The 27,631-nt window shown below is 42.1% G+C and overlaps 1 protein-coding gene across 1 annotated transcript in view; it reads left to right on the top strand.

Annotated features, from left to right (window-relative positions):
- Positions 1-27,631, top strand: part of Cmya5 (cardiomyopathy associated 5) — a 96,384-nt gene that overhangs the window by 11,702 nt on the left and 57,051 nt on the right. Inside the window, exon 2 of the mRNA XM_076926950.1 lies at positions 24,642-27,625. Coding sequence (XP_076783065.1) covers positions 24,642-27,625 — 2,984 coding nt within the window. The remainder of the gene's footprint in view (positions 1-24,641; positions 27,626-27,631) is intronic.

Here is a 27,631-nt window from a genome sequence, read left to right as displayed (position 1 = left end):
ATTCACTGTAACTCCATCATGAAAAGGTACGGCAGCTTACAACTAGGATAATAATCTGAATTGATGGATTTGCAAAGAGAATACACAAAGTTCAAAGGACATACATGCTCACTGTTGCTAACCACTGGAAAAATGCAAATCTCATGACACACCTTCTAGGATGGCAATAATTGATGCCATCTTAGATAAGGCTTATGTAATGCTTAAATAATAGGCATCAGTGGAGATGACCAACTCGAGTGTACACCAGCTAATACCAATAAGGTGCCCATACAGAGAAGTCATTTCATCAGAAAATGGAACTGAGCAGTTTGCTATGCTACAGTGTGCATGGACTTCGGAAACAACAGGCTAAGTGAAAGATCCAGGCATGGAGGGTCATATATTTTGTGATCCCATTAATACAAAATCTCCAGAATAACAAAGCCATTGAAACAGAAAGGAGACTAGTGGTTGTCTAACACTGAAAAAATGTGGTGTTTGCCATCACATTTGTGGGGAAGTAAATGAAGACATTCAAAATTAGGCTTTGGTTTCCACATGTGAGGAAGTCTCTGAGTGGGAGCACCGGCCAGTTGCTAGACCCCCAGGAAGGACTTGAGTGTCTCCTGGAGCAGCAGACAGAACCAGCAGGGGCGCTGGGGAAACTTCCTTCAGGCTCATGCCCTCTCCTTGGATCATTTAACATGTGACTTTGAGAGTTTGCTTCTCCTATAGATATTTTACAGTTTTATTGAAATAATGGGACAAGCTAGTTAATACATCTCAAATTTATGTTGAAAAACATTGCAGCGGTAAATAAATACAACCATATGGAGTAGACACCCCATCAAGGACTAGCAGGTTCTGACTATACTGTTCTGGCATGGTCTCTCCATTTCGCAGTTACAGCTACCAGGAGGGGGTGCTCAACACACTCTCTTATACATGACAGTATCTGCACTGGGGGTTCAGCACTCTCCTGAAGTCCCTTGGCTATCTGGTATTGTCAGAAAGCAAATCCCTTCTAGTCCGTGCATTCTAGATACCAGGCCAGTCCCTTCCTGGAGAACAGTGCTTCAACTCACAGTCCCTGGCTTATATAAGATCCGTGATGGGTACAAACAGGATTTAAGTGGTGTCAATTCTCTTCATTGTTAGAGTGGACATCAAGAGTCAGGGTCCATGTGTTTGACATTTGAAGAGGGAGACTTGGGACAGGTATTACCATTTAGGGGACCTACTCAACTGTACTTTTCTCTTTTGGGCAATACTGTATTATATCATATCTGTTTTTATCTTTGAAAATAATCAGTTAATTTTATGACTAGAAAGGTGATTAATATAAGGCTAGAAAAATGGCTCAGTCCTTGCTGCTCTTCCAAAGGATGTTAGATTCCTGGAACTCACTGGGTGACTCATACCTGCTTATACTCCAGCTACAGAGGAGCTGACACCTCTTCTGGCCTTCATGGGCACCCATATACATGTGGCATACACTCACACAGATACACACACACACACACACATACATACACACATATACACATACATACATACATACATACATACATACAAAAAATTATATCTTTAAAAGATACTAAATATATTCTATAGGGTATCCAAAGAGGGTTAAAAAACACATTAACTAAAATTTCTGAGAATAATTTGGCATAAGAGATGGTGTCCAGAAAAACAAGGGATTCAATGTTAAATAAAAATTGTATGTTAGGACAGGAATCCCAAAGCAGGAAGAGATAAAAATTCAAAACACAAAGTATGGTTTGAATGCTTATTGTCTCCACATTGTAGTTAATATAAGTCAAACCATGATGGTCTGAGACTGGGCATTTTATTCTTACTGTGAAATAAGTTCATTCCTGTTTAACCTTCAAGCCCAGGAGAGGAAGGCAAAATATTAACCTCCGCTTGCACAAAATCTTTGTCCGCTTGCCCTGCTATAACAAAATACCCGAGACTGCATAATGCATAGTCAGCAGAACTTTATTGTCCACAGTTCTGGGAAGCCAGTGAGCAAAGGGCCACAGCTGGGGTGATGGTGAGAGACTACCCCTTCTTGCTGAGTCCATACATGACAGAAGGAGCAAAAGTCTCCCCCTCCCCACCCAAGGTTTCTGGTCCCTGTTCATGAGGACTCTGTTCTCAGGACCTAATTACTTTAACCCTCTCAATATGGTCAACTGCTGATTTAATTTTCTTGAACTTTTGGGACACATTCAGACAGCACAGAGCTGTTAGCAGTGAAGCCAAGATGGGAGCCTGAGCCTTTGGGGGAGTGAAGATGCTACTTCTTACCACCCCATGCTGTTTCTAGCCTATGGTGTGGGATACATGAAGCCAAAGGGACACGGAAGGTTCCCTCACAAGACACAAGGTAAGACAGTATAAAAATACAAAGTAGCCTTAGTAAACACTGGGGCAGAACTATCAAGGCAGCACCCTGCCAGCGCAGCGTTCCTGGAAACCTCAAGCAGTTCACCACTATGGCTGTGAGCTCAGTAGCAGCCACCTTGGTCATACGCTGATTTTCTAACACCAGCTATCAAGACAGGACTCACAGGGTAGGAAGTGTTGACGAGGGAGTAGGAAGAACACAAGGCTCCTCCTCACACGATGGCTAGAAATGCTATCCAGAGAGAAAACTTGGAAAACAGGTCTAAGGAGCCTGAAAAAATAATTTTTGCCTAAACTCTATTTCCTAAGCCATTCATCATTCTAAGAAAACGAACATGTAGGTCGTTGTATCTATAAGGATTTTTGTGTTTTTAAATACAAGATCTTGCTGTGTAGCCCAGGCTAGCCCAAACTTGTGATCCTCCTGCTACAGCCTCCCTAAGTGCTGGGAGTGCGGGCAGAGGTCAACACACTCAGCTCACAGCGACCTTTCTCGTGACGTGGACGCAGTCTAAATGTTCAGAAAGGTATTGGTCGGGTGTCACATAAATCAGGTGTCATGGCGTACAGTGGAGTGAACTGCATTTCTCGGAGGATATTCTCTCTAAAGTCACTCAACAGGTCAGGACTATTTTCACAGTGCTCTAGGTCTCACTCACATCCCCACTCTGACTCCCTTATGAGTGTAGAGTATAGGAAAAGTTCCTTGATGATCTCTTGTGTTGCATCTGGCAACCAAGACCACCAGTTTCAAGTTCAGTGTAGGATAAAGAAAACACCCACAATTACCTGTAAGTCAGCAGGAAAGTAACTCCCAGTGTCCGTGTGAGGCTTTTTCAAAACTGGGTGAAATGTGGATTGCTTTTCAAACTGGGGTTTTATAAGTTTCTTTTGTGGGTGTTTAAGCAAAGATATTCTGGAAAATTCAACTTAATTTCTAGAACTACTTCAGAGATACGAAGCTTAATGTCTCACATAGCTGACTTGGGGGATGTAAAGTTTTACAGTGACCCCATTTATCTTCTCCCAACAGTGATCTTCACAAAACCAAGTTACAGCTGTAACCAAGTTGTACCAAGTTGATCCAGCTGTACAGACTTTAAGCTGTACAACCCACTTACAAGTTACTTTCTGTTGTACCAACAGCCAGCCAGGACTTTAATCTGTTTCTTGTTTCCCTCTGGAATTTCAGACACTCGTTAGAGTGCTGCTTTTGCAGTCCGTCATATTTTAAGCAAGAGGGCTCCTATGTTCTTTTTTTTTTTTCTTCTTCTTCTTCTGTGGTGAGCTTTCAGCCTGCTGGTGGAACCCTTGGCTGTATCTTCCAAGGCTTGCTTTCCCATTTGGTGGGATCATCGGCTGGGCTTTCCGAGGCTTGCTTTCCCATTTGGTAGCTCTGCTGACCTATTTCCTCAGGACTCAGGTGCTCCTGCAACAAGCTTAATGGCAGAGATTGACCCAAGGTCATCACTGTTTAAAAATGGTAAGAATGTAAAATACCAAGCAAGATGCTGGGAGCACTGAAGAGAGTGACTGAAGTTTAGTGGTCAAGAGACTGACTGTGTTCTTCAGAGAGAAATCTTCGAGGTTCTAGTTCTCTACATCAGAGAGGGGTTTGTTAGAATGGCTTACCTGATACATGCTGGGTAATCCGAGAATGGCTAGCTATGTGCTAGAGAGAAGAGGGGATGCTTCTGTGGACAAGGCTGGATGCCTTAGCTGTCTTATTCTAGTGCTGGAGGCCTGGCGTATCCTGGGTAACTCCCCAGTAACCAAGGAGAAGCCCGTCTTCATTTCACTGGAGGGAGGGGGTTGTGATGACAACTGTAGTGGTAAGAGAGAAGGCCGACAAAGATCTGCTTCCGCTCGGACCTCTTTGTATCTGGGCTACTGCTACTAACTCTGAGGGCGGGTCTTCCTCCCAGGGAATACCCCCACAGACTGCCCCAAAGGAATGGCTCTTTGATAGCTCCAGAGCCAATCAAATCGACGACTGAGTTTAACCAGCAGAACATCCAATAGCTGAACCAGGTTATATATATATATATTTTAAGGTGCAGTGTTTTTAAGGCCACTGTGTGGGGCTTCTTTGTTGTATATTTAGCAAGCAAAATTACTGGAAGGCCACCGTGAAAAGCTCACCAGATGTCTCCTGGCTTTTGGACGTATTATCTTTAATACTTCAGTCACAAATTGTAGGCTAAGAGAAGTTAGAGCAGCCAAGAAGTCTGTCCTAGCTCTGTGATTGATGTAAAGAACTCCCAACCTGACACAATCTACTCAGATAAAGCACTCCGTCTCTTAGTAACCACCACTAAGCATTTTCCAGCAGGCCTTGGGAGCAGTTTCTGCTCTGAGCCAATCCTCTAAGCAGTTGTCGAAGAATCCCATGGCTAAATGGTTCAGCTTGCATTTAACTCCTCAGACATTCTTATTTTCATGGTCTTTACCTGCTTGTTTTCCCTTTCTCATTCTTAGGTCTGTAGCAGGGGTTCTCAGCCAATGTAGATCTGAAGATATTTCTGATGTTTCAGTTGGACTTGGGGTCCTACTGGCATCGAGTAGACAGGGACCAGCTGATAATAACGCATCTAGGCACACAGAACAGCTTCCTACAGCAGAGTTGTCCTCTCCAGTGCCAGGAGTGCCACTGCTGGGGAGCCCCCAGCTCCCAAGACCACACACATTTTAGGCTGGAGAGACTACTGAGCTGTGAAGCAGCCCTGTGCTTTGTGATGTTCTGATGGTTGGCTCCTCCACTGTGGGGACCAAACCTAAGCCTTTGTGCGTGTTTGGCAAAAGTGTTATGAGTAAGCTAAATCTCAGTCTTAATTTTTAAAAAAAAATAATTTCATATATGAAAACTATACTTAGATAATTTCTTCTCTCCATACAACCTCTCTCGTTTTTATTTTATTGGGAAATAGGTCTTAAAATTTGTCTAGTTTGGCCCTAATTTTGCATTGCTCCAACTTTGACTTCCGAGCAACCAGGATTACTGGTGTGGACAACCACACTCTGCTTTGCAGCTGGCATCTTCTTAATCTTTTAGTTTTCAATAATAGTGAAAATGTTGATGGATAAAGGTTTTTATTCGTTTGTGTTGTTTGGCAGTGCTAGAGATCAAATCCAGCCGCCCCCCACCCCCATGGATGCTAAAAATTCCCCACCACTGAACTATATATCTGCTGGCCTTGGTTTTTGACACAGAATTGCCATATGCCCACTGTGTAGTTCAGGCTGCCCACAGTCTCGGACTCCTCCTGAGTACTGAGATCCACTGTGCCCAGAGGTGGATGTGGTAGTCTGAGTAGATATGGCCCCCACACATTAATGTGTTTGAATATGCTTGGCCATAGGGAGCAGCAGTATTAAGAAGTGTGGCCTTATTGGAGTAGGTGTGGCCTTATTGGAGTAGGTGTGGCCTCATTAGAGGAAGTTTGTCACTGTGGAGGCCGGCTTTGAGGTCTTAAATGCTCAAGCTATGCCCAGTTGAAACACGTCCAGTCTCCTCTTGGCTGCCTTCGGATCAAACTGTAGAACTCTCAGCTCCTTCGGCGCCATGTCTGCCTGGACACTGCCATGTTTGTCACTATGCTGTGCCATGCCATGATGATAAGGGACTGAACCTCTGAAACTGTAAGCCAGCCCCAATTAAATGTATTCCTTTATAAAAGTTGCCTTGGTTATAGTGTCTCCTCACAGCAGTAAAACCCCCAAGTAAGATAATTGGCAAGACTTTCCCCTTTTCACCAGAAGACCCAGGTATTTCTTTGCAGTAAACGTGATTGAGTCGTGTACACAGCCCATGACCAGCCTTTGAATAGAAACCCCCTGGGTATTTTATACATTGATTGCTAATAAACGACACCCTTTTAAACTCTGGATGCATACGTGATTCACAGTTTTAAAGTTCAGTGTAGGCCACTACCACTGTAAACTAAACATCTCCTACTGTACTAAATGGACACTGCAACTGAGTCACAGAGCTCACACCTGCAAATCCAGTACTCAGAGACCAAGGTAGGAGGGTGATGAGTTAGAGGCTAGCCTGAACTATACCTATAGTGCTTTGGCTAGGGGAAAAAGAAGCAAGCCACTATTTTAAAACTTAATACTTTCAAATGGGTCGCTTATTCATCTGGTCTTATGTTTTTTTGGATGAATTAAACTTCATAATTCCATGCTTTTAGAGAGTTTTAATTATAGGTTTGTTTTTTTTTTTTTAAAGCACTTGATTGAATAGCTGAGAAGTTCATCTCTAGTAATGAAGCAGAGATGGGGTGGTGGTAATCAAAAGAGATTTTGTCTGTGTGTGTGTGTGTGTGTGAGAGAGAGAGAGAGAGAGAGAGAGGAGGGGGAGGGGGGATGAACATGCATATGGTAAGGATTGAACTCAGGGCCTAGTGCATGTTAAACACACACTCCAGCCCTGACCTACAACCATAGCTCTACAGATTATACATTTTTACAGTAAGATGTTCTTTATTTACTTAGTTAAAAAATAAATGTGTGTATATGTGTGTCAGTTAAAAAGTGGTTTTGGGTGTGAGTGTGGGTGTGGGCATAGGTGTGGGCATGGGTGTGGAGGCAGAGGACAACGTCTACTATGTTTCTCAGTACATCCTGCCTCAGTACATTCTCCATCTTATTATTTGAGACAAGGAGCTCACTGATTCCTATTCAAATAGCTAGTCAGCAAGCCCTGAGGTCCTGTTGTCTCTGCATCCCCAGCACTGGGATTACAGGTGTACACTGCCATTCCTAGTCTGGGGAGGTCAGACTCAGGTCTTCGGGGTTGTATGGCATGCACTTCGCCAACCGATGAAGTGCCATCTTCATTGCACCCCAAAGGTGTTTTCTGTGGCAAGATACACATATGTCCTAGAAGTCTGATGAGTCAGGTGCTCTAGGCTGTCACGAAGTAGCCTTCTATAAAGTCTTGGGAAAGCCAGGGTGATAAGGACTTGCAGCTTGGAATAGCATCTGCAAGCATCTGTATAATGCTAACATTTCTATTCTGGAGCTACAACTTTCAAGACAAATACAGACTGTGGAGGTGCCCACAACACACCAGGCTCATTTTGTATTTCACACTGTCTCTCTTCAGAGCGTGTTGTTCCTTTTACCTGAATCACTTCTAGTTGCCTGCAGCCTGGTAATCCTGGGAAACTCATTTTTCCTTGTAAAATCTTACATGTTCTTATATTCTGTGCTTATGCTCCGTATCTCTCTTCTCATACCTATACATTGTCCCATATGATCTCAAGGATAAAAAAAAAATTTGCTGTTTGTGTACCAGACCTGGTGCCTTTGGCTGTTGTGTGACACTGTTCCCAGGAGGACATGATCATGTCTACTCACCCCAGACAGAAAACTGACAGCAAGACAAATGACACTGACATCCAACTTGGTGGCCTCATGCATTTTTATCAAGATTCGTTCCAGATATGTGGGTAAAGGGTCTTAGAGGAGCAGAAATGATTCAAACAGCAACATCTCCAAAAGTCCACTCCAGAATGGGTGACAGCTCATGAAAGCTGGAAACCTGGTACACACTGCACTGCCTGTAGGCAGCTCAACAGGTAGAAGCATATTTTTTTTTCAGGTAGCTTGGCTGGTTTCTGTCCGTTCCAGACAGCTCAGCTTCTCTGGGAGTATCTCTCAGCAGTCCTTACTGCTTATATATGCTTGGGGAAGGAAAAGCCTAGTGAATCTGGTCAGTTTCAGGGACTTCCTGAAGCCTTTGAGTTGTTTACTTCCTGGAATGTTTGTTTCAGCCCCTTATGAACATCCTTTGTCTTAATGCGTTCCCTTCCAAGGAAAGTGCCTTCGTTTTGTCACAGGTGGAGTCACACTGGACTGCAAGGGTGGGCTTGCAGTCACAGCTCCTTGCTCGATGCCACATTCCAGGAAGGAAGGAACTATATTACTCCTCAATCTGTTCCCATGAATTTGCACACTGGAAGTTTTTTATTAGAACTCAAAAGGAAAATTCCTATGATTTATTTTTCTAGGCTCTGTTTTTATGGTTGCTTTTTAAAATTTGCAAAATGCCATTTATTAATTGAGCTATGTGTGGCACAAGACAGAGGTTAAAGTGGTGGCAATTAAGAAAAGCCTGTCTAGTTGTTAAATTACTTATAATATAAGGATGTCTTTAGTTGTACACTTAAAAGTATATTTATGTACATAAGCCTAAGTGTTTATATGCCAAGAGTACAGATGTTCAGTGCTGGGGTAAGATGTTTAATGGTGACTGAGCTCCCAGCTATACGAGCATTGAGTAGCTGTTCATCTCTGACTCATTGAAGATGCCAGGGGTAGTGGTCGGACTTACTTCTCACACCAGTAACATTCAAACCTCCTCCAGGCTCTGCTGTGTTGGATCCCATCCATAACTCTGCCTCATCTTAGGTTTCCCGTTCTGCTCCAACTAACTCCCAACTCTGCCCTTTATTACCGATGGTGAGTCTGGTCCCATTTCTGCATCTTGGTTGTCTTTGCTCTGTTCTTTTGTGGCTCTGTTCAGATATCTCTTTAGTTGAGAAGTCTTCCTTGGTCTCATATATAGCACAATGCTCTAACTCATAGCTACTTTCTCCTTTCCCATGCACCACATTTAATTGTCTTCTTAGCACGTATTTTCTTAAAGTTAAGCAACAGGAGAGCTGGCCCTTCATTTTCTGCTGTACCCTCACAGACTAGACCTGAGTCTAGTATTGATAAGGATACACTTCTCCAGGCAGGGGATAAGTAGCGCCCAACAATTGTGTCAATAAGGCAAGTTGAAATTGAACAACTGTGTGTGTCTGTGTTTTTCATCCATTGATCCAATATTCTCTGGATGGGGGGCTGGTAGCACAGTTCGTTCCTGGAGTTAAGGTGGGATAGCAGAAGCTACATACAACATTGTAAATTTTGTTGAAGAAAATGAATGGTGAGTATCTTAGGATTCCTATTGCGATGATGAAACACCATGACCAAAAGCAATTTGGAAAAGAAAAGCTTATACTTGCACACTGCTGTTCATTACCAAAGGGAGTCAAGACAGAACTCAAAAAGAGTAGGACCCTAGAGGCAGGAGCTGATGCAGACAGAGGCCATGGAAGAGTGCTGATTACTGGCTTGCTTTTCATAGCTTTCTCAGTCTGCTTTCTTACAGTGCCTAGGACAACCAGTCGAGGAACGTTTCCACCTACAAAAGCTGGCCCCTCCCAAATCAATCACTAGTTTAAAAAATGTCCTATAGGCTCGCCAGCCCAATTCAATTCTCAACTGAGGTTCCTTCCTCTCAGACGGCTTTAGTTTGTGTCAGGTTCATGCACAACTAGCCAGTAGAGTCAATTCATAGATAAAACGAGATTTTATATGTAAAAGTATTTTGAAAACCACTAAGTAATACATGAATATTATTTGTTTATTGTCACTGAAAACCAAATACTTGGTGAGTGCCTAGAGAAGTAAATTCAAGATTTCTGTGCTTGTGTAATCACATGGTCATATAGTTCTGAGGATAAAATGACCTAAAGTATTTTCTTTAAGAATACCAAATGTAACCTCCGGCCCCATCATCAAATTCAAGTTGCCAAGACTACTCTTTCTGACCTAACAGCTATTTTTTCAGTATATACATTATTCATCATTGATCACAGATAATACATCTTTAAAATTGCTCTGTGTTGCTTCTGAAGAATTATGACAGCCACCACAATTCTGGTTTTTTTGTTTTGTTTTTGTTTTGGTTTTTCAAGACAGGGTTTCTCTGTATAGTCCTGCTGTCCTGGAACTCACTCTGTAGACCAGGCTGGCCTTGAACTTAGAAATCCATCTGCCTCTGCCTCCCAAGTGCTGGGATTAAAAGTCACCATTGCCTGGCACAATTCTGGTTTTTAAAGTTTGTACATGATGTGATTGTGTGTGTGTCTGGAGGAAGCATGCAGATGAGCAGCGTATTGCTGATATCTGATTGGTGGGTTTCTCTTGATCACCTTAACACATCAGTTTGTGGTGCACACTCACAAGCATCTGGATTATGTATCCTTGCTGTTCTTCCTACCAGGGAGTATCCTTCAGGTCCTACCAGCTACTGTTATTTGCACTGGGACTTGGCAAGAAGAAATACAACACAGGACTCTCTCTAAGTTCTCAAACAATTGCTAGATAAATGTAAGGATTGATAGATAAAGATATGTATGTCCCCTTTATTAACTGACAAGGCTGATATCAGATATGGTGGCATGGGCACCTAGGAAGATAATGTGCTTTCCAAAACCCAGTTTTAGAACTAGACAGATGTATGCACCCAGTCACAGAGAACTGCAGGCCTTTCTCATCTAAGCCATAGCACAAGGAATGCAGTAAACTAGGGAAGAGCGAGAAGGTAGGCAAGTCATGCTAACAAATGTCTTTCTACATGACGAGGACTAAGAAATCAGTGTCCAGACTGGCTATTTTAAGTAACTTGCTACCATGTATTTGAAGATATTTTACAGATAAAATGCTCCTTTCAAAGCACTAAGAATATGTAAATCTTTATAATCACACATTTTATTTCTATACTATTGTACAGGTGGAGCAGCAAATTGTTTCCAAGCTCAGCTAGGATGTTACTGTGTTTAGTGGCATTCTCGGATGGATGAAGGCTTAGGCAAATGCCCAGTGTGCTTTCCTGTAGAGCCGCCTCTAGTAGCTTTGTCCAGACACATACTAAGTTTCAGAAGATGAGACCGTGACAAAGCTGACTTATCTTTCCTCCACAAATCTGAAGCTCGGCCAAAATTGGTTAATTCTAAGTGAAATCTCAAGAACTTTTAGAAAATTTGCATTGGAGCAGAAATCTTACTATCAAACAATGCTTAAAATTGTAGTAGTACATAATTTGATTTAATAAAGACTTGTTGAGTGAATGGCTCTCCACCTTTCTGAAGTCAGCTGGAAGCCACTGTGGGTTGCTCAAGTCTTAAAGTTACGCATGGAGCAGAGACTGAAGAGGGGTCAACGCCAATGAATGCAAACTGGCAATAAAAAGAGAAGCCCTTCTAAGCCACTGTAACTAGACCAGTGGGAGTTCCCAGAGCTTTCCATTTTCCCTACAGAAAAGACTGATGCTCACAGCAAGCCAATCGCTCCACGGAGCAGACTGCTCCTTAGTAACACCAGTTATTTCAAGCTGTATTTGTTTTAAAAATGTATTTCTAGTTTTTATCTTTTAGAAGCACATGGGTTTGTAAATGTGAGTGCACTATGTGCAGAGATCAGAAGACGGTGTCAGATCCCCCTGGAAGCGGAGTTAGAGTGGTTATCTGCCTATTGATGTGAGTGCTTGGAATCCACACTCAGGCCCTTTGCATCTTAACCTCTGAGCCACCTCTCCAGCTCCTAAGCTGTTTTAGGTAGGCTCATGTCAGTTTGTCCCTGAACCTTTCTTATACTGGTTGTATTTGTGCTGTTAGACTATAATTAATTAAATTTTATTTAAGCTGGTGACATGTGGGCCCAGAGTAAAAGAAAGTTGTTCCTCTGAAAAGAAAGTTGAATATTTAGAAAGATTTAGAAAAGAATATTGAAGAAATATTGCTGGGGGCCAATGGGATGATTCAATAGGTGCTTGCAACCAAACATGGTGACCTGACCTGAGTTAAGTCCCTAGAACCTACACTTGCAAGTTGTCATCTGACTTCTACATGTACACTGTAACACACACACACACACACACACACACACACACACACACACACACTAACTAATTAGCTATAGATAATTGCTAAATGACTCGATGTCTACTCACAGCAAGTCTGCAGTGCTGGAGAGAAGCTCAGGGCTTGGATGTAGGATGACAAATGTCGCCTGAGACAATAACATCCAGAACCTAGAAGCTGACAAAGGAGCTGGTCTCCAAGAAAGACACAGTGATCTGTATGGAGGTGAGAAGAAGGATGTAAGCAGAGGAGTGAGGGGTGAGACTCCATGTGGGCGTCACAGTTTGTGAAGGGCACAGTGACTAGGTGTCAAGTGACAGAAGGCCCTGGTTCACAGGCTTCAGAAATACCTGGTCATCAAGAAAATAAGGTTTTTATTCTTTGCACTCACAACAAGCTTGAGTGGACTTTGGGACATCTGTAAAAGCTTTTTCTTATGGTCTAATTTCTTCATTCATTCATTCATAAGTTGTTCTTGTGTCTATTTTTGTGTTCACTTTTTCATAGTTTCTTATCTCCTTAATGGGCTAATAAGCTAATTTTAAACTTAAAAATTTATATTTCTTTTGTTTAGGAATGTTAATATTTCTGCTAACAATATAGATATTAAGTTCTATTTTATTATTGTTGTTTTGAGATAGGGTCTCTCTCTACACAGCCCTGGCTGTCCTGGAACTCACTATGTAGATCAGGATGGCCTCAAACACACAGAGATCTGCCTGTCTCTGCCTCCCTAGTTAGTGTTAGGATTAGAGAACTGTTCCACCACATGTGGAAAAATATCAAATTTTTGATAAAATGGGTACTATAAAAATCACTGATTGTTTTAAGAATTTCCAATTTTTAAAAAGAGAGGCATAAAATACTAACAGTTTGCATTATAATGTTGCAGGCCTGATTGGCATTTTATGCTTCAACATATAATTTTCAAAGTTTGTAGCATAAGGACTATATGTGACTTTCCCATTGTTATGCTATTAAAATACTTAATGTCTTTAAAAGACTTAGTTGGGAAAAAAATGGCCCAATGCCCTCCTTTACTTGATGTAGTTCTGTTGGCACATGGTGGCTACTTACAAGTGAAAGAGGCATCATGAAAACACAATTTATTGTTCATAATTGTATTCCAACATAGAACTTTAATGCAACCCTAACTGCTTATCAGAGAAAGGAACTACATGTTTCTAGATGATAAGTCTGGATGCCAGTAGGAACAAAGCATAGCGGTTACACATCTTAGCTGGATGGAAGTCATTCAAGGCCCTGTTTCAGTTGTGTCCAACTATGGTACTTTAGGGAATGAGTGGAGAGCGCCAATTTAAAACAAAATAGAGATCACGCAGGAAGGAAAGAGCATGATATTGGCATCTGTACTTTGATACACTTTCCTCTTTAAGGTTTACTATGGATATAAGTATTCCTTCTCTCTTGTTTCCTGTTATAAAACAAACATTATTTTTTATGTATATGAACAGTTTGCTTGCATGTATGTATATACACCATGTTCATACCAACTGCCCACAGAAGCCAGAAGAGAATTTCAGATACTAGAACCAGAGTTGTGGACAGTTGTGAGTGACCATATGGGTGCTGGGAATTGAACCTGGGTCCTCTAGAAGAACATCCAGTGTTCTTAACTGCTGAGCCATCTCTCCAGCCTTTAAACTAAGAAATATTACAAGACCATAAGGTTCTTTCCATTCATAATTCTTTGTTTTCTTTTCTGTGTTTGAATGCTGTGTGTGTACACATGTGTGTGCAGGTGCATGTACTCATGTGTGTGCATGTGGAGGACAGAACAGGATATCAGGCTTCCTCCTATGTCATTTTCTGCCTTATTCTTACAAGGCAGAGTGTCTCACTGAGCTCTCTGCTTTGTGGCTAGCCTGACTGGCCAGTAGGTCCCATCAATCCTTTTGTCTCTCTGGTACTGTACAGATATTCATGAGTACGCCAGCTTTTATGTTGGTTCTGGGGATATTGAACTAAGGTCCTCTTTCTCTTACCCACTCAGTCGTCTCCCTAGTCCTCATGATTCCTTAACTTCATTTTAAATAAAGTACTGGTTTCGGAATGAGCCACAGTGAAATGAAGAAAGAGAGAGAAGGTAAACCAGGAAGAGCAATCGAAACCTCAACAGGTTTGTGATCTTTATATATACCAGACCTGATCATTTTGGAATGTAATAAATTGTTTATTTTTCCCACACCTTTAGTGAAATTCATCTGATTTAAGTTATCACTTACAAAACCAAAATGTCATTATTACAACAGTGAGATACAAGAATATACCCAGCATAAAATCCTGAATGACAGAAGGGCCATTAGAGGGAGGAGTTGTTGGTGGTAGCACATATCGGCCATGAAGATGGAAGAGAAATACTGAGTTAGAAAGGTCAAGACAGGGAGGGAACTGGGAGGACAGGGAAGAGGAGGGCAATCGAAACTCAGGGTATATGAAGAAGCCATAGAGAAACCTACTGTTTCATAATCTTATTAAAAATACAATAAAAAGGGAATTTGAATGGATATGCCCCCCAAGAATGGATAATGCGCTTCCCAGAAGCCTTGGATTATTAAGCAAAATCCTTGCATCAGGTGTGGGATATTTTCCTATGGGTTGTTGAGTAAGAGAGCTTCTCCCTCCCTCACAAAAGACCCAATATAGGATACTGCCATTGCTCTTGGTTGACCACTAGAACTTGATGGTCGTACCTCCATTGCTAAAACTATCTCATACTTTGGTTATTGGTGATAGATCAAGCTGGAGCTGAGTTGACAGCTTCTTCCATAACAACTAGGCTATATGGTCCTAGAAGTTTCTATATAGAGTACTAAAGAAGAAAAGCCAGTAACAGTTTTACTTATCTGTGTGCCTTGAACTGTCAAGAAAGATGTGTTCTCCAGTTCAAGAGTCGAACGATACGGATATAACCAACTGCTTTCTAATAGGATTTGGGGCCTGCTTCCTGGAGGGAACTCGTGCTTGGTTCTGTAAGTCTGGTCAAAAGCCTTTCATTTGGAAGGTCATAGACCCTAGAGATGAGCCTACAGCTCTCAGGCTGCTAAACAGGAGTGCATTTAACCTGCCTTCGAAATACTCATATTTATACCCATAGACGAATGCTGAGATAAGATTCCATCAGAGAAGCTTCTGGTAGCTGGAGGTGGTTAATATAGAAACCTACAACTGGGCAAAGTGCCTAGAGTAAGTGACAGGTGGAGTTCTCTGTCCCAGCTGAGACGGCTATGATACACACAGGAAGCTCAGACAACATTGTGGAAGAGGGGGCAGAAAAAATGTAAGAGCTGAGGATGAAGAGATAGATAACATCAGAGTCATCTCTGGACATGACCTAGCCTTGCACTCACAAACTCACTGAAGACGTGGTGATCTCCACAAGACTTGAACAAGACTGGGCCCATCAATATTTTATCATGGATGAGGGAAGGACCAAGTGACCCCACCCCTCCTGAAGAGACTATGGGCAATTAATGCTAGTTGGGGGAGAAATGTTATTTTCTTCAGTAGTGAATTCACAGATACATTGCCCTTGCTCCACTGAGTAACACAAGCTCCACCCATGCTTGGGCAGGGAAACCCACAGACAAAAAGGAGACACGAAAGTGGAAGGGGACTCACTGAGAAGACTACCAGTGGGGGAGGGAAGGGGCTAAGGGCAGGTAACAGAGGTGAAAATGACTAAAATATATAACCTATAAAACTGTCAATAAAAAGTGAAAAAAAAAGTGAAAAAATAGCAGCAGCAAAGATACAACCCCATTCAGAGACCCACACACTTTTCCCCTATGGGGAGTGGCCACATAGAGAAAACACAAACTAGTTCATTGGGGGAAACTTGGGAGTAGAACAGTGGAGCACACTCAGTCCCTTAAGCGCTCCTTCTACAAAAAGCCACATTGATTCAGGCTACAGCTAGAGTGCTACAGGAAGGGAGGGTTTTCTGGAGTACAATGGTGCTTATGTAATGCTTAAGTTATTTATGGAGTTGAGTGAACAGGAAGAAACGATAAGACAGAACATTGTCAGAGACTAGAAACAAAGAAACAGAAACTCTAGAGCTGAAAGGTATGGTATAACAGTGCAAAATAATATGTTTGATGATTTTTAGAAAGCAGTTCAGACATGACCAAGTATGGAGTCAGCATCCTGGGTGAAGACACCCAGAGTACATGGAGGATATAGTGAGAACAATGATATAATGTATGGAAACCTGGGATATGAGTAGAGAAGAGAAAGACTGTGGCAAACGCAGTATTTGAAAAGAGAAGAGGGCTGTGGCTGCCTCAGCAATAATGAAAGGCATTATTATTGCACAGATCTGAGGAACCATATCCATTCTGAGCATATGAAAATAACTTCTGAAAATGAAAGACAGTATCAAATCTCCCAAAGACAGTTGGCTGGGGGAAAAGTCTGCATTGCTTACAAGAAAGGTAGCAATAAGACTGACAGCTAGTTTAGCCACAGAAACCATGGAAGATGGAAGATAATGAAATCATGGTTGAAGTGCTGAAATAAAATACCTAATAATTTAGAAAATTTCAAGAGGAAGGGTATTAAAATATGTTTAATGAAAAAGCAGTTAAGAATTTGTCACCAGGAAATTCACAACAGAGGAACTATCAAGAGCCGTTCTTCAGGGAGAGCAGAGATGATTCCAGATAGAGTATTGGAAATGCAGGAACAAAGGAAGCATGATCAAAGGTTTAGTGTGTAGGTGAAGTTAAGTAAATATTGACCATTTTAAAAAGCAAAAGTAATTATGTCTTGTGAAACTTAAAAATGTATAGGCTGAAAATATATAATTACAGTGGCCTGTAAGTTGAAATTAGAGTGATTCATGGTACTCCTATTGTTTAAGAAAAAGTGAAAGTACCAATTAATGTTAGAAGTTACTGAGTCAAGGATGCACGCTGTGGGGTCAGCAGCATAAGAATATTAAAATAGACTACAACTTGCAGACTATTATAAAAGCGAGGAAATTTTAATAATAAAAATATTCAATATAAAATCAAGTAGGAGAAGAGAGAAAAAAGATCATACAGTAGGCAGTACAAATAGTAGACAGCAAGATTTGGCCTCAAATGTCTTTAAATGGATCAGCATTTTGTTTGAATTATCAGAATGGACTTTTAAACTATATATTCCTTGTAAGAAGCATATCTAAAACATAAGTGTCTTAGTTTTTTCTATTATTGTGATAAAGCATCATGACCAAGGCAACTCATAGAAGACTTTATTTGGAGCTCATAGTTCCAGAGGGTGATTCTAGGACTACCTTGTCAGTGGGTATGGCAGCAGGCAGGCAGGCAGGCATGGCACTGGAGCAGTGCTGAGAGTTCACAGCTTGAAATCGAAGCAACAGAGAGCACACTGAGAATGGTGTGGGCTTTTGAAGCTGTAAGGCCCGCCTCCAGTGACACGCCTCCTCCAACAAAGCCACACCTCCTAATCCTTCTCAAACAGTTCTACCAACTGGGGACTAAATATTCAAAGTATTCAAACACATGAGCCTCTGAGGGCCATTATCACTCAAACCACCACAATAAGTATATAGGACAATTAAAAATCTTTAAAATGTAACAGGATAACCATGTAAACAGCCAAAATATGTCTGATATAAACATTAATAATCAAAGCAAGTTTTATTACTATCAATATTTTGATAGATTAGGAAATAAATCAATACATCTACATAAAAGGGACATTTTATTAAGATTAAAGTTAATTTTAGGATGATATGAGTGTTCTAAACTATTTTTAACCTTTCAATACAGTTTCAGAACATATAAGTTAAAAAACAGAATAACAAAGCTTGAAGAAAAATCCATGCAACTGTAGTGGAAAACACTGACATCTCTTGTGTTAGAATAAGCAGACAAAAATATTGCTAAGGGCAAAAACAACTTGGTAACACAACTAGACAGACAGATTTAATTGACATGAAATGCACTGCTGAAAAGGTGGAGAACATAAGCTCTTTTCATAAACACAAAGACATCTTAATACAAAAATACAAATAATACAAATATACAAATAATACAAAAAGGAATCTTTCAACCATAATGCAATCAAACTAGAAAGTAGTAATGAAAAGATGACAAGGAAATTCTCGTATATTTTTAAATTGAGAAATAGATTTTTATAGAATATATGAACCAAATAAGAAATCACAAAGAATATTTTAGAACATTTTATGATTAATAATAAATCAAATGTTGCATAAAACTTCTGCATGAAATATCTGAAGCTATACTTAAATTGATGTATGCAACCTTGACTTTACATGTTAGAAAATAAGAAGGCTCAGAAATTCATGATATAAGAATTTGTCTTAAAATGTTAAAAAAAAAAATACTCCTGATTAAAATTCTGGACACTTGAAGCAAAAAGAGATGGCAGTCATAATATAGAAAACATCAACAAGCCAAGCAGTGGTGGTGCACGCCTTTAATCCCAGCACTTGGGAGGCAGAGGCAGGCGGATTTCTGAGTTCGAGGCCAACCTGGTCTACAGAGTGAGTTCCAGGACAGCCAGGGCTACACAGAGAAACCCTGTCTCGAAAAACCAAAACAAAAAACAAAACAAAACAACAAGATAGAAAGAAAAAAAGAAAAACATCAGCAAATCCATAATTAATTTGAAAATATTAATGTAGTAGTTTCTTTAGCAATGCATAATGTATGTCCACTAAACCCATCTGACTAGTTGTGTTGTCAGTTCGTTTTTATCCACAGTGACATTTTTGTCCACTTGCTCTAACACTTGAGATATATGATACAGTCTCCACTTTGTACTTCCGTTAACATTGGGCTTATGTATTGATGATGAAAAACTCTCATAAGATAGATGCTAAGAATGAAAAAAAGTGGATGAAAATTTAGGCCTTATAACTGCTTAAAAGGTATTGAGAGAAATGAACAATTCTAATACCCCCAAATCTTGAAGTTAGCTAAAGGAGATACATTTTCAATAAAGTAAACACCCAGAGGTCTGAATATTCATTTATCTGCTGAATAAGTTACTTATTAAGCACTTTACTATGAGCCAGGCCTAAATGTACAAGTGGTTATCCCAGGCTGAGGCAGGAGGGTAACAAGTTGGAAGCCCATTTGAGTTATACAGAAAGGCTGTTTCTGAAGACTAAAACAAATGAATAATCGAATAAACACCTTACCATGAAGAAAACCCCAGATCTGAACACTTCAAGAAATTCTAGCAAATACTTAAGGAACAGTGCAACAACCTTCTCCAGAGAACAATGCAGGAGGGAATAACTCCTCACTATGCTTTAAGAAGCAGCATGGTTTTGATATGAAAATGGAAAAAAATACAAGTATATTGCAGTTTAGTATTATTCATGAAGAAAGAAGTGATATTCCTAAACAAGTAGTAGAAGTAAGTCCAGCTTTGTACAAAATGTACAGCACCACACCCATATTGAGTGCAATTCAGAAGTTCAAGGTTGGTGTCTTAGTTAGGGTTTTATTGCTGTGAAGAAACACCATGACCAAGGCAACTTTTTTTTTGGGGGGGGGGAGGGTTTATTCAGCTTACACTTCCACATTGCTGTTCATCACCAAAGGAAATCAGGACAGGAACTCACACAGGACAGGAACCTGGAGGCAGGAGCTGATATAGAGGCCATGGAGGGGTGCTGCTTACTGGATTGCTCAGCTTGCCAGGGAAGGCACCACCCGTAATGGGCCCTCTCACCCTTGATCACTAACTGAAAAAAATGCCTTACAGCTGGATCTCATGGAGGCATTTCCTCTAAGGAGGCTCCTTTCTCTGTGATAACTCCAGCTTGTGTCAAGTTGATACACAAAACCAGCCAGTACACCCAGCAACCAGGGCAACAGCTTTATACTATGCAGATGTCTCCGTGTCTTTATTCCTAAACCCCAAGTGGAACCCCCCAAAAGGCCTCACAATAACACCTCAAGAAAAAGATCTAAGTTCAAGATTTTGGGGAAAATATGGGTATGTGGATGAAGGGCAACTTTTATAATGAAAAAAAAAAACATTTGATTGGGGCTGGCTTACAGTTTCAGAGGTCCAGTCCACTAGCATCATGGTGGGAAGCACGGCAGTGTGCAGGCAGACATGGTGCTGGAGAAGGAGCTGAGAGTTCTACATCTTGATCTGAAGGTAGCCAAAAGGAGACTGTACTCTGCAGGCAACTAGGAGGAGGGTCCCTTCCACACTGGGTGGAGCTTGCACACTAGAAGCCCTCAAAGCCCACCCCCACAGTGACACTCTTCCACCAACAAGACTACACCAATTCTAACAAGGCTATGCCTCCTAATAGTGCCAAGCATAGTCAAACTACCACCGTTGGTTTTTGCATATTGGTCACTGTAATTCATATGAACAACATAGAAGAGAAAATATGATGATGTCATGGTCAAACAAAAACTATTTTTAATGAAGTTGACACTGATTCAAATGTTTATAGAATGGGTCTTAGCTAACACAATAAAACCCCCCTTAATCAGAGAAAGGTAGTCCCTGAAGGGAGCCTTCGGGGCTCCTCTCTGGTACTGTGGGTCTATTGTTTTTTTGACCTGACTTATGCTTCTCATGTCTGACTCTGAAGGATGTTCACCTCACACCATTACCTAATAGGAAGCTAAGAAATGACCAGACAGTTGCTTGTTGAAAATGCGGTGGGAGAGGAAGAGACGGTGTGCATGGCCGCCATCTTTAATTAGGCGAAGCAGATGGCACCCGAAAGCGCAGACTTGTCCTATGTGATGAGAAACGACCCTAGGAATTTTCCTGAGCTCTCTGGGGACAACTTCTCTTTCATGAACAAAGTTCATGTTTTCTTTATCTAATGTATAATATGAATTTTTGGGCTATGGCTAAACACATGCTAAGACAGCCATTTCCCATTGCTGTTTATGGTTGTTTGAATGAGAGTGGAGCTTGGTCACCAGGGAGTGGCACTATTTGAAAAGACTAGGCAGTATGGCCTTGTAGGAGGACGTGTGTCACTGGGGATGGGCTTTGAGGTTTCGGAAGCCCAAGCCAGGCCCAGTCTCTCCCTGCTGCCTGTGGATCTGGAGGTAGAACTCTCAGCTCTTTCTCCAGCATCCTGTCTGCCTGCTTCCCACCATGATGATAATGGGCTGAACCTTTGAAACTGTAAGCCAACCCCAACTAAGAGTTATTTTTATAAGAGTTGTCTTGGTCATGGTGTCAGCAATGGAACACTGAAGAAGATTATTTGAGTTTAGTCTCTCAGTGAGCCAGTCTGCTTGTTCCTATATTCAGTTTCCATCTTCCGCGGCCCTCTCCTGGAATAAAGTCCTTAATATTCACAGATCCCCAAACGCCTTTATCTTCTGTAAACCTACAAAAGCACCTTTCTTTTGTGAAACTTCCCCCTCACTGGACCTTTTGCAATCCCCTAATGTATTTTGGCCTGCTATATCAGATGTGAACTTCTTGAGGAAGGTCTTACGCTGGAGATGTTGGTCCATGGTAGCTTCCTTATCCTGCATGCACAGGGCCCTGGGTTTGATCTCCACAAGTAGGGAAGGAAAGGACCTATGTCTTTATATTTATATTTTTTCCTATCTAAATGTAACAAAAGTTTATCATGTGCAGAAATAATAGTAAGTGAATACACAAGTGACTGATTAGGCAACTCTACCTCAGCAGGCCTCTGCTTCATTATTCCTACCTTCTGGGTGCTCTGTTCAGCACTCCTGAACTCATTCTAGCTAGTAATGAAACTGTCTCTGCTTGAGTACACGGAATTTACAATCAATAACGAACTCTAAATTGAATTTCTAATTGCTTTTACAATGCTGCCGCGCTCACAGGCCTTCCCAACGCTGACCCCCATGTTTGTGGTTTAACTTTCATTTTTTACTTCCATCCTATTTATGTTGAATGACGTGAAAGAGGAGGAGTAGCCCGAGTTGAACATTTTGAGGCATAACCTTAATTAGATATGTAAAAGAGTCTGAAAAGAAAAAAGGAATTCAGTCTAGAACCAAAATTGATTCCTAATTAAGTTAGTGGCTTAATACCAAAACAAGTAAAGGGAGAGGCAAACTGTTAGGAAAATGGAGAAATGAATTCTTCCCGCTTCTTCCCAGTTCCTTTCACCCAGGTCGTCTGCAGAACTTTCTGATACTTTGTACAGACTGTAGCCGAGGAAGAGGCCGATGCCTCGATGTGCTGGGCACTGGGGAGATAAAGGCTGGGCACATCTGCAACCTCTGCAATAGACTTCCAGGGATGCTGAGGCTTAGCAAAGGTGGTTGAACACAGCCACAAGCACTGACATCCTGGCTCTAAGTTCAGGGCACCAGGAAGGGGTCAGAGCAAGCAAGCCTCTGTAAGCGTGCTGTGTAAGTTTCAGAGGTAGGTTTGTTCAGGCAAGGGCTTCACAACTCTTGTGTGCACACTGAAGCTCCCTAGAGCTTTAAAATCAAAGATATAGCAAGGTCCAGAGTCTGTCCCAACAGTAATACCAGAGGCAGTGGTGGTGGAGAGGTGTGGGTGGTGGCAGTATTTTCTTAAGGCTCCTACAGGTGTTTCTAAAGCACTCCAGAGTTTGCAACCAATCTTGGAAGCAGAGACTAATGGTTTTTGAAAAGCTAATGTGGGCTCTGAATTTTATATGTCTTTCTTTTTTAAAAAAGTACTTTGCTTTAATATTTACACTTAACGGCTGTATCGTTTTGTTTCTTTTGCTGCAGAAGAATACAATAGTCCAATCAGCATCTTTAAAATCACCTCAAATTATAGTTATATTCCTAGGAGAAGGACTCCTGGGGTCTTAATCTCCAGCTTAGTGTTTATGAAGCAGTAGCCAATATACATCATGGCTGCTTAAATCAGCCAGGAGTCACAGCAGAATCTTAAGTATAAGCCCTGAAGGGTAGATAGGATTTGGATAGGCACAAAAGGTGGGGTGTGGTGGAGGAGCAGCAGATCAAAGGAAGGAGCAGCAAAAGCAAGGGGGAGGAAAGGGGAAAATCAAAGAAGAGTGAGTGCTATGGAACCCAAGCCTGAGTCCACTGTCTCAGTGGATATGTGAAAACAGGCCAATCACACGACCCTCCCAAATGTATGTACAGTGAAAACGAGTCTAATACCAAGTTCAAAGATGATATGGAAACCCAATGGCAAGTAGCATTTATTGGGCACCAACTAGATACCAGGAGTAGTTTCAGGAATGGTTTCTTAGCATCCTGTTTATGTATTATCTAATCCTTCCATCAACTCTATAATGTATTCAATTATTATCCTTATTCTGCAGATGATGAAAGATGGTGGCATGTGACTCTCTTTTGTTATAACTGCGCCCATGAAATATTTACTAGATCGTGAATTAGAGACACCAACTATGGGACCATGCTCTAAGAAATGCATTGGTTAGTGGTCTGATTTTTCTGTGAGTGTTGTAGCATGTACTCGCACTAGATGGTAGAGGTCAACCCTGACCATGGCCTCCAGAGGCAACTAAGAGGTAAGGCTTGGAAGAGGAAGCTGCCGGCATACCATGCCAGGGCGTAGGACCTTACATAAACTTTTCTTTATGGTTCTGGGAGTCAAACCCACGGTTTTCCACATGCTAAACAAATGCTGGTCTTTTGTTTTTTAAGTTAGAAATATATTCCAAACTAAAGAGTACGTAGCGTAGACTGATAACATGGCTTATCCATTATCAAGCACTTTATACTTTATGTGATTGTATGTTACACTGTTATGCAACTGGAAATGTAGTAGAGATTTCCCCAGTATCATCACAGACATAATTAATTCACTACCTATGATGTCATGATGGCTACAGTGACACTCGGCAAAAGGAAGTCCCCAGCTCCACTCTGATTCCCTAGGACCATGGTTGTTTATGCACAGTTAACCAAATACCACTCTGTGCTACACAGTTGTAGTTATAATAGACGTTTATCCTGTAGGGGTACAGGGAGGCAGGTGCTGGGAAATAAAATCAGATAGGAATTCTGAGCCAAGGATCTTCCTGTTTTGCAAGTACTCGACATTTATTGCTAATGGGAGGCTTGGGAAAGCCAGCTGGAAGGAAAATAGGAAGGGCTGAGACCAGGCCAATAAAAGAGGCAGGAGTCAGACTCCTGGCCAGTTAGGAAGCAGGTGGGGTGGGTGGTCCACAGCAGGTTTGGGGCACCTGTGAGAACAAAGAGCACAGATGCCAGGGTCACATGTGGGTACTGGTGAGAGAAGGGAGCCTTAGAGACTGGGAACATGGGAAGACCAGGTGGGCAACCCAGAATAGGGAAGTTGTGAAAGTGAACTTCCGCTTTCCTTCCGGCTGAAGGCTGGCTACTGAGCCATTCTGGCCTGGGATATCCTACTGCACTGATATCCAGACCTTAACTTTTTAAATTTCATTTTATATTCACCCCATATTTGAGGAGATGGGAGTATTGATGTCTATATTTTACATTTTCTTATTTTAATAATCAATATGAATTTTATTTTATTACTATAATATATAATTATTGATATTACTCACCGTAGGTTATCAGATGAGGATGAAGAGGGCAAGACCAAGCAGGAGTGTATCGTCTCTGACCCATCCTTTTCCATGGTGGCAGTTCAACGGGAAGACAGTGGCATAACCTGGGAGACCAACTCAAGCAGATCTTCCACTCCTTGGGCCTCAGGAGAAAGTCAGACTTCGGGAATATGTAGTTTGGAAGGGTCAGCTCTGACTTCTCCTCCAGGAAGTGTTTCCTTTATTATGGATGAAGTTAAAAGGACACGGAAAAGAACTCAGAAGTCCAAGCGTGGCTCACCATCACTGCGCCGGAAAGGAAGCAAAAAGAGAAATTCTCTGGAATCGCAAGATGTTCTGACAAACCAAGAAGATGGTCCTTTAATTTCAGAAAGCCCCGTGCTCAATACTGAGAAAGAAAAGTCATCTATCGGCACTTATGATAAATCAAGAAGGAAGAAGACTGCATCAAATACGCCTCCCATCACTGGGGCTATCTACAAAGAGCACAAACCATTAGTGTTGAAGCCAGTCTACATAGGAACGGTACAATACAAAATAAAGATGTTCAATTCAGTTAAAGAAGAATTAATTCCTCTACAATTTTATGGGACGTTGCCAAAAGGTTATGTAATTAAGGAAATACATTACAGGAGAGGGAAAGAGTCATCCATTAGTCTAGAGCCGGATTTGAGCAATGATGGTTCTAACATAGTTTCCCAAAGGAAATTAGCCCAGAGCCCAGAAGAAGACACGGCAAGAGAGCCTGCTCCACCGTGGAGAGGTGCCCTCTCCAAAGGGTCCATGACCTCATTGTTTGGTCATGAAGAGCAAAAGAAAACGTATGTCGATTCTCGCTTAAATGCTACATCTTCAACAGAACACACATTTCCCTCTTATTCCAGAAATGATACAGCAGATCAAGAAGAACATCTCAGACCTCCACAGACAGTGCCACAACAGCCAGTTGATAAATCAAAGACCCACAGAACAGAACGACCCAGCACTCCAGCAACCATGGTCCTTGAAGGAGCAAAGGAAGAATTGGAACAGAACTCACAAGGAATGGAAAGTTCAGAGGATGATGCTACAGTCTTGTCGGGCTCAGCTGATGATGGGAAACAGGAAGGCATGGTTTCTGTCAACAATTCCATGTCACGGGAGGCAGAAAAGGAGTCTTTGGAGACAGGATCACCAAGACCAGCACCAGCCATCCAAGAAAGGTTTGAGCCAGACATGGAAGGGCTAGAGCCGATTTCAACAGAAGAAATAGAACAAGTGTCTGAATATGTGACCTCATCTGAGCCCATAGTCCACAGAGAGGAGGAGCATGCGCCTGAGCCCATAGTTCACAGAGAAGAGGAGCATGCGCCTGAGCCCATAGGCCACATAGAGGAGGAGCATGCGCCTGAGCCCATAGTTCACAGAGAAGAGGAACATGCGCCTGAGCCCATAGGCCACATAGAGGGGGAGCATGTGCCTGAGCCCATAGTCCACAGAGAGGAGGAGCATGTTCCTGAGCCCATAGTCCACAGAGAAGAGGAGCATGCGCCTGAGCCCATAGTTCACAGAGAAGAGGAGCATGCGCCTGAGCCCATAGTCCACAGAGAGGAGGAGCATGCGCCTGAGCCCATAGTTCACAGAGAGGAGGAGCATGCGCCTGAGCCCATAGTCCACAGAGAGGAGGAGCATGCGCCTGAGCCCATAGTTCACAGAGAGGAGGAGCATGCGCCTGAGCCCATAGTCCACAGAGAAGAGGAGCATGAATTCAAGCGGCCTCTCTCCCTTGCATCACAAGAACTAGAGAGGGGAGTGGAAACTTCTACACCAATCACGGATACCACTGAACTCGAAGATTCTAGTCTAGAAGAAGAGATCATAGAACTTGATTACCCAGAAAGTCCTTTAGTTTCTGAGAAGGCTTCCCCATCGCCTCTGTCCCCTGAAGTGGAACACAGAAAAGAATCCATTCTTCCATCACAGATGACATTCACACCTGAACATATCACTTTGTCTGAGGAAGAAAGAGAGGAAATCGAGTCTGTTTCCACTGATTCTGCTTTTGTATCTGAGTATTCAGTCCTACAGGATTTGAACCATAAACCAGAGAAACTAGAAGTAGAGGCAGTTTCTGTATCTGATGTGAAATCTAGCTCTGAACCTGCAGTCTTTTCAGAGGATGACGAGGAACGTGAGTCTTATTCCCCAGCTGTGACCTCTGTATCTGAGCACTCTCTCTCTCCATCCACCACTGAGAAGATACCTGCCACCCAGTCCCCACTCTTTTCCACAGTTTCACCAGACGATCTGGCCCTGTCTGGAGATGAGGCCTCAGAGAGCACGTGCCACTCACCAAATTCTGTATCTGTGGCTGAGTATTGTGTTCCAGGGCATGCGCAAGAGTTGCTGGTGAGAACAGGTGACCACAAGCTCCCATTAAAGTCCCAACATGTTTCTGAGCCCATTATTCAGGCGGAAAATGAGAAAGACGATAGTGGGGTACTTTCCCCGGCTGGGGATGCTGCTTCTGAATACCCTCACTCACCATCACTAATCGAGAAGGCGTCTGAATGCCATTTGCCACCATCCCTGGCTGCCACACTGAGACAAGCAGCTCTATCGGAAGATGAGGGTCTAGAAAGTGGAAGTTTCACATCAGATTCAGATCTGGCATTTAAACCCTCAGTTTCACAAAATGCAACACAGGAATCCCTCCCCAAAATAATAGATGACGTGTCCCAATTCGAACCAAAAGGCCTTTCTGAGCCTGCAACCCTGTTAGAAGAAGAAAAGGAAGCCATTGGGCTATCTTCATCCAATGAGGTCTCTGCAGCTGAACGTGCTCTCCTCCCACAAACCACTGAGCTGCTTTCTGAAAGCCAGGCCCCACCCCCCTGGGCCACGTCATCTGAACATGTGGTCCCAGAAGAAGGGAGCAGAGAAGACCAGCTGCGCTCACTCTCTTCCACACCAGAGCTTGTCCACACATCTCCTCTGCTTCTGAAGGGTGCCT

Source organism: Arvicanthis niloticus, chromosome 29 (genome assembly GCF_011762505.2).
Source record: "Arvicanthis niloticus isolate mArvNil1 chromosome 29, mArvNil1.pat.X, whole genome shotgun sequence".
NCBI lineage: Eukaryota > Metazoa > Chordata > Mammalia > Rodentia > Muridae > Arvicanthis > Arvicanthis niloticus.
This window is presented reverse-complemented; position numbering and strand designations above follow the sequence as displayed.